A 12,676-nucleotide genomic window follows, 5' to 3' on the forward strand; every position below is an offset into this window, starting at 1 on the left:
AAAATTCTTGAAAAACCTTATAAGTGTGGTTTTGAACTCTATATCCAGTAGTTTGCTTTCCTCCATTTCTGTCATTTGTGACCTGTTTCTTTGTCTCCGCATTTTTTATGCTTCCCTGTGTTGATAGAGTGGCTTTCTGTGCTAGGTGTCCTATAGGGCCCAGTGGCTCAGCCTCCCCAATTACCTGAGGTGGACACTCTTGGTGCACCCCTTTGTGGGCTTTGTGCACAGTCTTGTTGTAGTTAGGCCTTGATTGTTGTAGGTATCACTGGGAGGAATTGACCTCCAGGCCAATTGGCTGTGAGAATCAGCTGTGTCTTCAGTGGGAGAACTTCTGTGCTGGAGACACCCTTCTGGGGCAAGACTTGCTTCAGTGGGGCTTTGGTGCTCACTGAGTCTGCCCCCTGAGTGTGTCCCTTATGGATCTGAGGAGTTGTAATCTGGATGGTCCCACTCTGACCACTGGGTACACTGGCTCTTGGATCACTAAGGAGGTGCTAATTTAGCCTCTGACTGAGGCTACCTAGCAGGAGCTCAGCTGTGAAGGAATTCAAGCTGCTGTGGGGCCTTGGGCCAGCTGCAGTTTGTTAGGTAATTTTCAGATTGCAAAGGGCCAGGCCTTTCATATGCAAAAGCCTCTGCACACAGCTTGGGTGGGGCGGGGTCTCAGGGAATCAACAGGGCGGAGCAAGCAGCTATGGCTGCTCCTCAGTCCTGCCCTAAGAGGCCCTGCTTCTCAGTGTCCCGGTAATTGCTGCAAGCACCTCTGAGAGAAAGCTGCCCTCAAGGTCTGACTGATGCCAGACAGTCTAGCCTTTCCCCATATGAGTCTGGGTCCCCAGAGTCTTGCCCGGAACTGGAATTCAGAGGAGTCAGGAGCTTGAGACTCCCTCCTGATTGAAAAAGACAACCGCGTCCTCAGCCGCCAGCCCTTTCCGGGTGCGCCTCTGTATCTCTGCACTTTACTTCCGCACCGCACCTCCTCTGAGTCTCGGTATGCTTTTCTCTTTCCTTCTAGTTGTAGAATTTCCACTCAGCCAGCCTTCCTGTGGTTCTGGATGATGTCTGTTTTATCTTTTAGTTGTATTTTTGAAGTGGTTGTGCGAGGCAGCAATTTCCGGTGTTTACCTATGCTGCCATCTTGGTTTCTGATTTGCTAATATTTTGTTGCGGACTTTAGCATCTGTGCTCATCAGGTATATTGGCCTGTAATTCTCTTTATTTGTAGTATCTTTATCTGGTTTTGGAATTAGGATATTGCTGGCCTCATAAAAGGAGCTTGGAAGTGTTCCTTCCTCTTTGATATTTTGGAATAGTTTGAGGATAGGTGTTTGTTCTTCTTTGAATGGAGAAACCACATTGTTAAAATTTATTTTTACTATGACCTTGAGGGACCTATTTCCCCCCAAAATCCTACTGTAACTAATTTCAAGCCCACAGAAGAGTTGAAAAAATTGCACAGTGAACACCCACCACCTAGATTGTTCAGATATTTTGTTAAATGATTTATCACACATCTACTTAACATATCACTCGATTCATCCATCAATACATAATATATGCATTTCAAAATGAATTGCAGTCATCAGTACTCTTCACCCCTAAATACTTCAGCACTGAGTTCAATATTTGTTTACTTTATAGGTAAAATTTACGTGCAGAGAAATGCACAAATCTTAGGTATATATTTGCTGAGTTTTGACAAATGAGGTTTTTGACTTGTGTAACTCACAGCTGTCAAGATAGAGAACATTGTCATCACTCTCAAAATTTCCATTGTGGCCCTTCCTGCTCAGTCCCCTACCAGAGGCAGCCACTGCTTTTTTAACCCATTGTACGCCATAGGCGTCTGTAAACGCAAGCGGTGGACCTTCCCCACACGCCATGTGTGTCTATAAAAAATGTTTTCCTTAAGTGGCAGCCCTGACCAACTTTAAAATCATTTTTCGTGAGATTTTCAGCTGAAAATAGTCAAGAACACCCAAATTGTGAGTAATATATTTATTTTTATAATATTAATTGCAAATTGATTTTTTAATTACATTCAAAATATTGTGGCATGTGGGGATGGTTTCCATTTTGGACGTGTGGCAGTTAACTGGCTAAAAAAATGATAGATTAGTTTTACCTGTTCTAGAATTTCATGTACACAGATTAATTTGATAAGTATTCACATTTGTTTCTTCATTCAATACAAATTTTTATTTAGTACCTACTATACACTTATAGATTATATCTGATGTCAGTTCATGGAAAGCTGTGAGTTCTGGACTGACCAAAAAGCCAAAGGTATTTTCCGGCCTGGCCTGTGACCTCTCTCCTCCCCTCCAATCATAGTGTCACTGAGAGACCATAGATAGCTGTGTTACCAAACTCAAGGAGTTTGTGGCTTGGGGTGCTTTATTAAAAAATGAGAGGTGGTTGTCCCAAGGTAGTTTTATTTACTTGCAGCAAGTAAAGGAGACAGGGGATTCATATCCAAAACTCTGCCTCCCCGAAGGGAGGCTTAGCCTTCCTTGCAGTTGGCTACTTTCATGGGTTGAGTTCTTAGCTCATCCTGTTTATAGCTTCATCTACAAAATACTCTGCTACATTTTAACATTTAGTGAGAAATAACATTTAGAACTGCCCAGACCATGAGACCCTTGTTTAATCTAACAGCTGGGCCTAAAAAATAAATGCAGACCTGTGTGCCATGTGTGCCCTGGGCTCCTCCCTGTCCCCCAACTCCCATTCACACTGGCTCTGAAGGCCTCTCATCAGCTCCACCCCCACTCCCACTCAATTCCCACATCAGAGTTTCACCCTCGGTTCTCTATGCAGGTGTGCAAGAGAGTGTCATAATCTCATCCCATGTCATTCACAGGTGGGTAAAAGTGCAGGTGGTTAGAGAGTGAAAGGAACTGGACAAGCAGAGACAGCACGTCGTCCTGTGATCCTATGAAGGGATGGGGACAGGGGGAATGAGGGCGTGGAGACTAAGCAGGGGCTGGAGAAGAAAGTGTAAAGAGAGGAAACATGGCAGGCCCTTGAGCATTTGGGACTGGGCATCCGAACAGCACTTACCTAGAGCCACTAGGACCCTGGGCATAATACTCTTGCCCTCTAAGAAGGACCTCAAGATTGCCCTGGAGTTCTTTGCTATTTTCCACTGGGCCCTCAGTATCTTGGTTATTGGTGAGACTTTAGCCTTCGGTAGGGTGACTGTCTGGGTTTGCCTGGGACTGAGGGGTTTTAGGGTTTAGCAAGACTTTTAATGTTAAAACCTGGATGGTCCCCAGCACATCAAGATGGTTGGTCCCCTACCCTGTGGGCTGACATACCTGGGCATGGTACTTGTGGGGTCTGTGAATGTGCATGCGGGGACGTGTGTGCATATGGGTGTGTGCCTATGCAGGGATATGTGTGCACGTGTGGGAGATAGGGTCTTGTTGCAAATGTGCATGTTGAAACGTCCTGGGTTTACACTGCGGCATGGAGGGCATGTTTTGGGAAAGTGGGAATAGCCACGGAAAAGGGCTTAGCTGCAACCTGAAGAACTTGAGCGGACCATCATTAGGAGACAGTTGTCCCAGTGACAGAGGGAGGCTGTGAAAACCTTTGGTGTGGAAGAATTCACCCATCTATCCGTCCGCTTTTTCCATTTTCTCCATCACAGACACTTTGTGGAAGTTAGTTACCTGCTGGCTGCTGTGTTCTAGGTGCTGAAGCAAACCATCCCAATGGGAGGGGGGTCTGTGGAAAATACTCATTTGTCAGGTGGTTTAGGTGAGTACTGACTGGAGGCAGGGGCATGAACTACCTGAACTTGTAAGATATCTGAGAAGGAAAATGCAGATGGGCTCTGTGAGCCCAGGGCTTGCCCGTAACTGGGGAGAATGAACTAGAGGACAGGGAATGGGGCTTAGAAGCCTGTCTAAGGTGGGCACCAGGAGCCCCAATACTGAAAAGAGCAGTGTTAATCTAGGAAAGACAGGCAATCAGAGCTGGAAGCGACCAGGAGAAAGAAATTCTTATGTTAGGTACTTACTGTGTTCTAGGTATGTTCACACCTATTATTTCACTTTAGCCTCATGCCAACTTTATGAGGTAGAAGCGATTGCTATGTATAATAATACATCCTAATAGTTACACACTCATAATGATAGCTAATGCTCACATAATATTAGCCAACATTTATTCCACCCCTTTTTCATGCAGCCACTGTTCGAAGCACCATATGTGCCTAATAATCTTCATTGTACAGCTGAGGAAGCTGAGGTTCATGAAGTGAGTGATCTGGTCAAGATCACACAGATCCAAAGTGGAGGAGCTGGTCTGGGACTTGAGCCCACAGGACCTGATTCTAGCCTATAGGTTTCTCTCCTTATGTCTTCCATCTCCTCACTCACTGATAATTAAGAGGTTCAGTGGACCTGTTCCTGGAGTACATTCGTGACCTTTGCCCATTTCTCTGTTGAGCTTGAGTTTACTCTTGAAGGACAAATAAGAAATAGGTGAAGAAGGAGGAGTGTTCAGGGCAAAGGCTGGGCAACATATGACAAGGCTAGGGTGAGGGGGGACCATAAATCATTCGGGGAGCTGCCAGTGGTAAGTGGGATGAGGGGGTGAGAGGCACAGAATGGATGCTCCATAGATATTGAATGAATGAATCACAGAGGGAAAGGAAAGGAGACTGGATATGCAGGCAGGGGACAGATAGTACAGGGCATTGTAAACCATGGAAAAGAGTTTTGACTGTTTCCTGAGAGCCATGTGGAGCCATGATAGGGTTTGGCACAGGGCAGTGTCATCAGATTTGTGTTTTTGAGAGATTGCTATAGCTCAGTGTAGCAAAGCAAATGACAAGAAGAGGCTGTTGTAATAGCCCAGGTGAGAGGTGGTGGTGATTTAGGCCAGACCAGTGGTAGTCAGGACAGAGAGAAGAGGAAAGAAGAGAGATCCAAATAATTGGAGTAGAATTAATAAGACTTGATCACAGAAGATGTAGGAGAAAGGCAGTAGGCAAGACTGAGGGTTCAGGTCCCAGTGTGAGCTGGCAGAGGGGTCAGAGGAGCAGAGAACGATGAGGAAGGAGAGTGGCCGAAAGGGAGATGTGTATGGGGAGGAGACTGTCACTTCATTTGAGTTGGACTTTGCACATACAGAGAGGCAGTGTGGAGCAGGCAGGAGAGCTCTAGGCCTGAGTCCCAGATGCTGTGGGTCCCAGTGCTCGTCCCTCCCTCACTAGCTCCCATGGGGCACATGGTGTCTTTGAGCCTTCCCAGTTCTTTGCCTAGGAGTCTGTGAGTGGAATCGTATCCATTTGGACCCTAAATGCCTTAAGCGGAGACCTTTACTGTAAGTCTGTGGGGAAGATAAGGCAGATGTTGGTACTGTAAGATGTCCCCAACACTGTCTGGGCTGGAATAAAACCTCAGGGAACCAGGGTGGTCTCCTCCAGACTAGACCCATGCCTCCCTTTACTTCTTGAAAAACTCAGTTTGTTTGTTTGTTTAACCTTACCAGAGGCAGCTACATTTATTTATTTGGGAGAGAGAGAGGACACGACAGGAGAGAGAGGGAGAGAGGGAGAGAGGGAGAGAGGGAGAGGGAGAGAGAGAGAGAGAGAGAGAGAGCGCGCGCAAGAGAGAGAGAGAGAGAGAGAGAGAGAGAGACTGGTTGCCTCTTGTAAGTGCCCCCACTGGGAACAAACCCACAATCCAGGTATGTGCCCTGACTAGGAATTGAACCCACAACCTTTTGGTGCATGGGGCAATGCTCCAATCAACTGAACCACCTGGCCACCTGGCTAGGGCAAGTCAAATAAGTTTTATAACCAGTATATAAAAAACCTAAATTGCTGGCCTTCCCCCCCCCCCCCCCGCTTAGATCTGTTTCCCAGAGGCAGCCATTTTCAACATTGTTAGCTCTTTTTTTTTTCTGGAATTTACCTCTATATGTCTCAATTTTACTATTTAAAATTTTGAAATATTACTACTTCCTGATTTAACAATTTTAGACACTGTCATCGACTCCCCAATATGAAGATGAGAATTTGACCCTGTACACTGTCACTAGATTTTCCTCTTTCCCCTCCTCCCCATATTGTTATAGCACAGGCTTTAGTTAAATGCCTGACTAGAACTAGGAAATATTACTTACAATTGAGCTATTTAGTGCACTAAGATGATTTTTCTTTCTTGTGCACCTTCTTTTCCCCCTCAGAACTCATAATTGCCTCATTTGAAATTTCTTTAGCTATCTGTTAGGTATGTATTACTTATCACTAATTCTCCACAGACATGTTAATCTCTCAATGTGTGCAAACACTTCAGGAATCTCTAAGTCTCCTCTTCTCCCCTGCCACTTAGAATTTCCTGGAGGACATTGCTGCCGCAGAGTGCAGCATCCTTTTGTTATAACCTAGTCTCATGCACAGCTGCATCCCCAGGGCCCTCGAAGCACCATGGAAGCATAATTTAGGAAGGTGCTTCCTCTCAGGGTTATACAACTGTTGAGTCCGTACTTGCCTGACCCTGAGAACAATGTCTCCTTAAAGTTTGTGCCCTAGCCACCTTGCTTGCCTCACCCTGGTCCTCACCTTGTTTACTTCCTTCTCTAGTTGGGTCCCTTTTTTCTTGGGTCTCATGCCTTTCTGTCTTGGTTTACTCCCTCATTTAGGTGGAGCACATCCTCCAGGAGTTTCTTGAGAAAGGGATGCGTAAGATAAACTCTCTGAGACTGTATGCCTGAGATGGTCTTTATTCGACTTCATACTTGATTAAGAATTGGGCTGCAGATAGAATATCTCAGCTGCATCTAGTGCAAATACCTGAGTCTAGAGTTTCTTTGGTTCAGTTTTCCAGAAAGTAACCTTTCCATTGTCCAGTTCTGTGTGTGTAGAGGGGGGGCGGGGGCTGAGGTTCTAACTACTTCTCTGATAGACTTTCAACCAAGCCCTGTGCCTCACACCCGCTCTCTGTGACATCTGGTGGCTCCAAATTCTGGGTCTTTCCCAGAATCTCCAGTGCAGACAGGGTTGCTTGCTCTGGTAGGCATTGCCCTTGCAAAGGTGTCAACTTTCCTCCATCTATTTATCAGTGTGCAAATATTTTGCTGACATCTTCAACCCACCGCTGGCATCTCTTTAATTCTCTTTTTCCTTGTGATCTATATCTTTTTTTAAAATTCTTAAAATTGATTTCAGAGAGGAAAGGAGAGGGAGAGAGAGATAGAAACATCAATGATCGATTGGTTGCCTCCTGCACAACCCCCACTGGGGATCGAGCCTGCAACTGGGGCATGTGCCCTTGACCAGAATCAAACCCAAAATCCTTTAGTCCCCAGGCCGATGCTCCATCCACTGCACCAAACCGGCTAGGGCTGTGGATCTATATCTTTAAAAACATTCTTATGGTAATTTTCATGAGGCACCAGAGAGGAGTCAAGATAAAAACTTGTGTTCACTCTGCCATGTTCAATTAAAAGTGTTTTTTTGTCTTTTTTTACCTTTATTTTGACCCATTTTTTTCTCACACAGTCTTATTTACAGCTGTTTAAAAACCAAACCCAGTAATAATTCTAAGTGAGTATGGCTCCCTATGAGTCATCTCCATTAGGTCTGCCCTAACTACTCTAACCTACAGTGTTCCTAATCTTCCTGGAGCTCAACACAGCCCAAAACTTCATCCTATCCAGCTTGCAGTTTTCTTTCTTTCGTGTTTGCCATCGTGTGCGCTCCCAACCTGGCTGAAGGTGGGTCTTCTCTTTCTCTGGTATTCCCTCTGCTGATGCTTCACAGACAAGTGGGCAGGAACGTGGTAGTTGGAGAACTGTTCCTGTTCTGTCTTTCTGGACTCCCAACCTCTGGCGGCCAGATCAGTGTGACCCACCACTGGCTCTCGGCCATTGAATGCAGCTCAGAACAGTGCTGGGGCAGGTCCTGGGGCTTACTGCGTGGCACACAGCTGGGGAGGAAAACACCTTCCTGGAGTTGTGTGTATCCCAGCTTGCATGGCCCTTGCCCTTCCAGGTTTATGGCCAGAAGATGAGTCCTTTTCTCTCTCCTGTCCATACTCGTCCTGACTGCTCTTTCTTCCACAACTTTTGAAGACTCATGGCATCTTCCCCCACCACAGCTACATCCTTGTCTGCCACCCTCATGGGTTCATGTCTCATTCATACTTCGGCAACTTTGCCACAGAGGCCTCAGGCTTCACCAAGATCTTTCCTGGCATCACCCCTTATGTGCTCACGCTGGGAGCCTTTTTCTGGGTGCCTTTCCTCAGAGACTATGCCATGTTGACATGTGAGTTGGCTCTTAGGACATAAAAGCCAAAATAAAAATGGCTTCCTGAGGAAAAAGTGTTGTGGGAGTGGGTGAGAGCAGGATCAGAAGGGATCAACTGTGTGATCCCCTCTGGTCCTAAACACTAGCCCTAGGTTCGCCTGCCTGGGATGAAGCTCTCTCCTCTGAAGAGGTAGGGAGGAAGGCTAGGAGGTTTGGGAAGTGGCCAATGACCTTTTGAATTTTTCTGCCTGCCAGGGGCCTGCTCTGTGAGCCAGTCCTCCATGGACTATCTGTTTACCCAAAAGGGTACAGGCAACATGCTGGTTGTGGTAGTCAGTGGCCTGGTGGAGTGCAGATACCACACACTCTATAGGGAAGCCCTTACCCATGCTGTTCTTGAGGAACTGGACTGGGTTTGTACGCAAGGCCCTGCAGCATGGGTAAGGACAGTCCTGGTCCCTATTAGGGAGAGCTGTTCCAAAAGTCCAGCAGGGAAGGAGGAAGGGATTTGGAGGAAATGACATATAAACAGGGATGGCAAAGCTCCTTCTGTATTGGAGTAGAGCCTGGGCCAGGTCCCAGAGGCATTTCTGCTTCTGAGGAAGCACTAGAGGGCCAGTCTTGAGCCTGCTGTTCCTCACTTTAGCTTTTTATCTGGGCCAGACCCTCTATGAAAGGTGAGTGGCTGCAGCCCCCTCTCAGAGAGAGCCACACTTGCCACGTGGGTAAAAGGGAAGAAAGGTAAATGAAATGTTTCTTAAAATTTTCCTTCCTGTTTCAGACCTGTGGGCTCACAGGAGAGTTAGACCTTGCTGCCTTTAGCTTGCTGCTGCTTTGTCCCCACAGAAAGCCTGAGGTAGACCACAGGGCCCTCATGGTTGGCCTGGACATAGGCCCAGCTGAGTTAGGCTGCGGAGTAATAGGCAGACCCTGAGACCACTGGTGGTCAGTATGTCTGGCTTTCAACAGGGTCCCTACCTTTCTGGCCTTCAAAGGACATGCCTTTGCTCCACAGGGTGGCTCTAATCCCTGCCTATGCCTTTGGGGAGGTAGGCCTTTACCATCAGCACATTTTCACTTCTGGGGGTTTGGTCAATCACTTCCAGAAGTGGTTCCAGAGTGTGCACTCATTTACCCTTGTGATTTCAATGAACGTGGCTTCACTGAGAACTCCTGGGGCCTTCTGCCCTATGCCTAGCCTGTAACCACCACTGGTGAGTGGGCCCTTCTGCAGGCAGCCTGGTCTGGGATGTAGATCCAGTTCTGAGGCTGAGTCTAGGCTTTGGCTGTGTCTAGAGGTGGGGAGGCTGGCCATGATGGGTGGTTTTGGGGTGGGAAGTGTGAGCTGGAGGGCTGAGACCCATTCTGAGGAGTGAGCTATCTATGCTTCTCTTTTCCCTCTGGCAGTCAGGGAGCCTCTGCCAGTGCCCAAGATTGAGAAGCCAAGCCAGGAAATGGTGGACAAATACCATGTACCCTGTAGGGAAGCCCTGCACAAACTGACCAGCACAAGACCCTGTTGGGCTGCTCAGAGACCCAGGAGCTGGTGATTGTCTGACAGATATCCCCAGAAGCTACTTAGCCTGGCTGGAAGGTGTGGAACTGTAAACAGGGGACAGAAGTCACCTATGGGGCTTCTGCTCCTGATTTGGCTAGTCCTCATTGTGAGGAGGGGCTGTCCATTTGGTTGTTTTCTAAACCCCAATTCCCCTTTCATCTCTCTCCTCCTTCCAGTGCTTCTGTGTTTTCCTTGGGGCTATAAGGGAGATGGTCTCAAGAGGCAGGCAAGGCCCTGGGGAGAGGTGCCCTTTAGGTGCCCATTTGTCAGCATTGAGGAAAACAATGGACAGAATAAAAATCCAGCCTTCTGATACTGCTTGTGCTCTAACTAGTATGTTTGAGGGCCCAGGATCCCTGGACACCTTTCTATCTGTAGCTCTCAAGCAGCCCCATCTCCTGTTATTGAGACTCCTGCAGGACTGGGTACTTTGGGATCCAGTGGGCTTTGAGTGCAAGCTCTACCACCTTCAAGCCATGTGAGTCAGAGCAATTAATCACCTCTGAGCCTCAGTTTCCTCATCTGTAAAATGGGATTGATGATCCCTCATGTGCTTACCTCAAAGGCTGTTGGGAAGATCAAATAATATTGAATGTGATTGAACTTTGTAAATTTGGAGAGCTACACAAAGTGATTCTCCTGCAACCATTTTTCCCATTTCCCATCCTTGAGCAAAAATGCCCTAAAGCTGGCATCTCAATGTTTAAAAGAAAGTGTACAGTGGAAGATCTTGTCAGCAGTCCTTTGAAAATTTAAGCAACCGATACCCTCTACCAGCCCTGGTCCACACTCAGTTTCCACCTCATAATGCTATAATAGAAGGGTCAGGCTGGTTTAATTTCCTGTCTTCTCTCCCCCACACCCCCCGGCAACTTGCTTAACCTTGCCTGGTTCTCTCACTCTGCCCTTTGTCCAAGTCAGCCATCTTGCTTCAGATGGAAGTGAGTGCCTGGCTTCCGGCCACCATAAAGCTCTCCTCCTGGATGGCAAGGCTCTCAGACTCTTGGCCCAATAACTGTTGGCAATGGCAGGCTACACAATTTGGCCCACAACCTGCTGTTCCATTCCTCTTGGGTGGATGCCATTTGGTCCTAATGATTTATCCGCATCGACCTGTCAGTTTGGTCTAGGACATCCTGTATAGTGTGACCTGCTGCCTCTGCCCTGGGTGCCTGCCTCATGTGATGACTGTACACAGTGCAAAGACCTAAGGTAAAGGGGACAGGCATGTGGTCTGGGGCAGAGAGAAGGTGAGGTACCTGCCAGGAAGTTCAGACTACATTCCTTCTGCTGCCCCCCTCTGGAATGGATGCCTTGGGCTTTCTTCTAGCTCATTGGCAGCACCTGCATAAAAGCATCTAGTGTGTAGGAATTGCTCAAGCCAATTTCAAAAACAGAGGGGAAAAAGCTTTATTTGCAAAGAATAAACCATTAATTTATACAAACTTACATCCCAGTTTATATACATTATGTATAGTTTATATACACAGTATTTCACACTGGATGCTGACCCCCAAAGCAGCACTGGGCCTGCTCCTGGCCAACAAAGTCCACACCTACGCCCCAGCTGGAAGCTTTTTAAATAAAGAAATGACACACCCCGACTCCCCTTGGAGTGAGCCCTGACACAGATTAAAAGAAAAAATCTAGTTCCTTCTTTGTGCTCACATTGCCTAGGGGAGACTCCAGGCAGGAGCAGGCTGGAGGCAGTGCCAGGGTGGCCTCAGGACTTCCAGGTATTAGGCCAGTCCAGAGGCAGGAGCTGGGAGAAGGCCTTAAGGGGACAAGAGTTCTGATGAAGGCTGCAGCTGCTCTCTCCCTACCTAGCGGGGCTACTGAAGGGGGCTTTCACTTTTAGCCTTGAGTCTGGGAGTGAAAGAAAGAAGGGGGCTGTGTGGGACAGGGACTGCTCCACTCCCTCACTCTGCTGAGTCTGTGAGTCATGGCTCATTCATCTTGGGCAGGCCACCTTCTCTCTCTGGGCCTCAGTCTCCACATGAGTAACATGGGGCAGAATGTAGGTGGGCTAGATTCCCTCTACGGTCCTTTCTAGCACTAAATTTCTCTGAATTGATTTGCACCCACCAGAAGTTACATAAAACACACATACTCACATGTGGATCAAAATCTTTTTCACCTCCAGGGTTTCTAGTCCTTTCTTGCTCAGCAAAAGAAATTTGGTTTCAGGATGGATGAAGGGGAAATAAGGCAAAGACTACATTTTCCAGGGAACGGTACCTGAGCAGTCCCGACAGCTGATTTTTGTGCCAACTTTGGCTGCTGAAGCCCAAGCAGCTGGCTGAGGCTCCTGCCATGCAATCCTCCTTCAAACCTCTGTTATCTGCCTGCTCACAAATGTCCTTGTCCTATTCTCCATGCAAGACTTGGCCTTCTGGTAAACTCATGTCAGCAAAAATTCAAATGCTTAATCTATAATCTATGTCCACATTCTATAATTAGTAAATTGCTTCACTACTTTGTCAATAACTTCACTGCAGCAAGGCTCTCAATTGCTTCCCTCCTCACCCGCACCGTCTCGGGTTCCATTTGACGGTTCCTAATGAATCAAGGATTTGTGTGAATCCTGTCTCCCCTGTAACCTGGAGAATAGGATAGATGTCAGAATGTCCTTTAGGACCACAATTAGAAAACCTTTCCTTTCCTCTCCTCACAGCTTTTTGGCTATAGAACCAGTCCTCACTCTTCCCTCCATCTCTGGGAGATCCTGGCAGTACAAAGTTCTCTGTGGTTTGGTAGAAAGAGATAAGGAGTCACTTAGCTATGGGGAGTGGCCAGCTCCTGCAGCCCGTCTGTAGGGTAACCAAAGGAGGGCCTCACTTGCAGTA

At 47.2% G+C, this 12,676-nt stretch overlaps 1 protein-coding gene across 1 annotated transcript; it reads left to right on the forward strand.

Moving 5' to 3' along the window:
- The first annotated feature begins 2,963 nt into the window (after positions 1 to 2,963).
- On the forward strand, positions 2,964 to 9,830 carry AWAT2 (acyl-CoA wax alcohol acyltransferase 2). Its single transcript, XM_006109945.2, is given in 8 exon segments — positions 2,964 to 3,195; positions 8,087 to 8,290; positions 8,528 to 8,631; positions 8,633 to 8,712; positions 9,288 to 9,399; positions 9,402 to 9,486; positions 9,680 to 9,769; positions 9,772 to 9,830. Coding segments are annotated over 8 exon segments (966 nt in total).
- The last annotated feature ends 2,846 nt before the right edge of the window (positions 9,831 to 12,676 follow it).

Source organism: Myotis lucifugus, unplaced genomic scaffold (genome assembly GCF_000147115.1).
Source record: "Myotis lucifugus unplaced genomic scaffold, Myoluc2.0 scaffold_4, whole genome shotgun sequence".
Taxonomy (NCBI): domain Eukaryota; kingdom Metazoa; phylum Chordata; class Mammalia; order Chiroptera; family Vespertilionidae; genus Myotis; species Myotis lucifugus.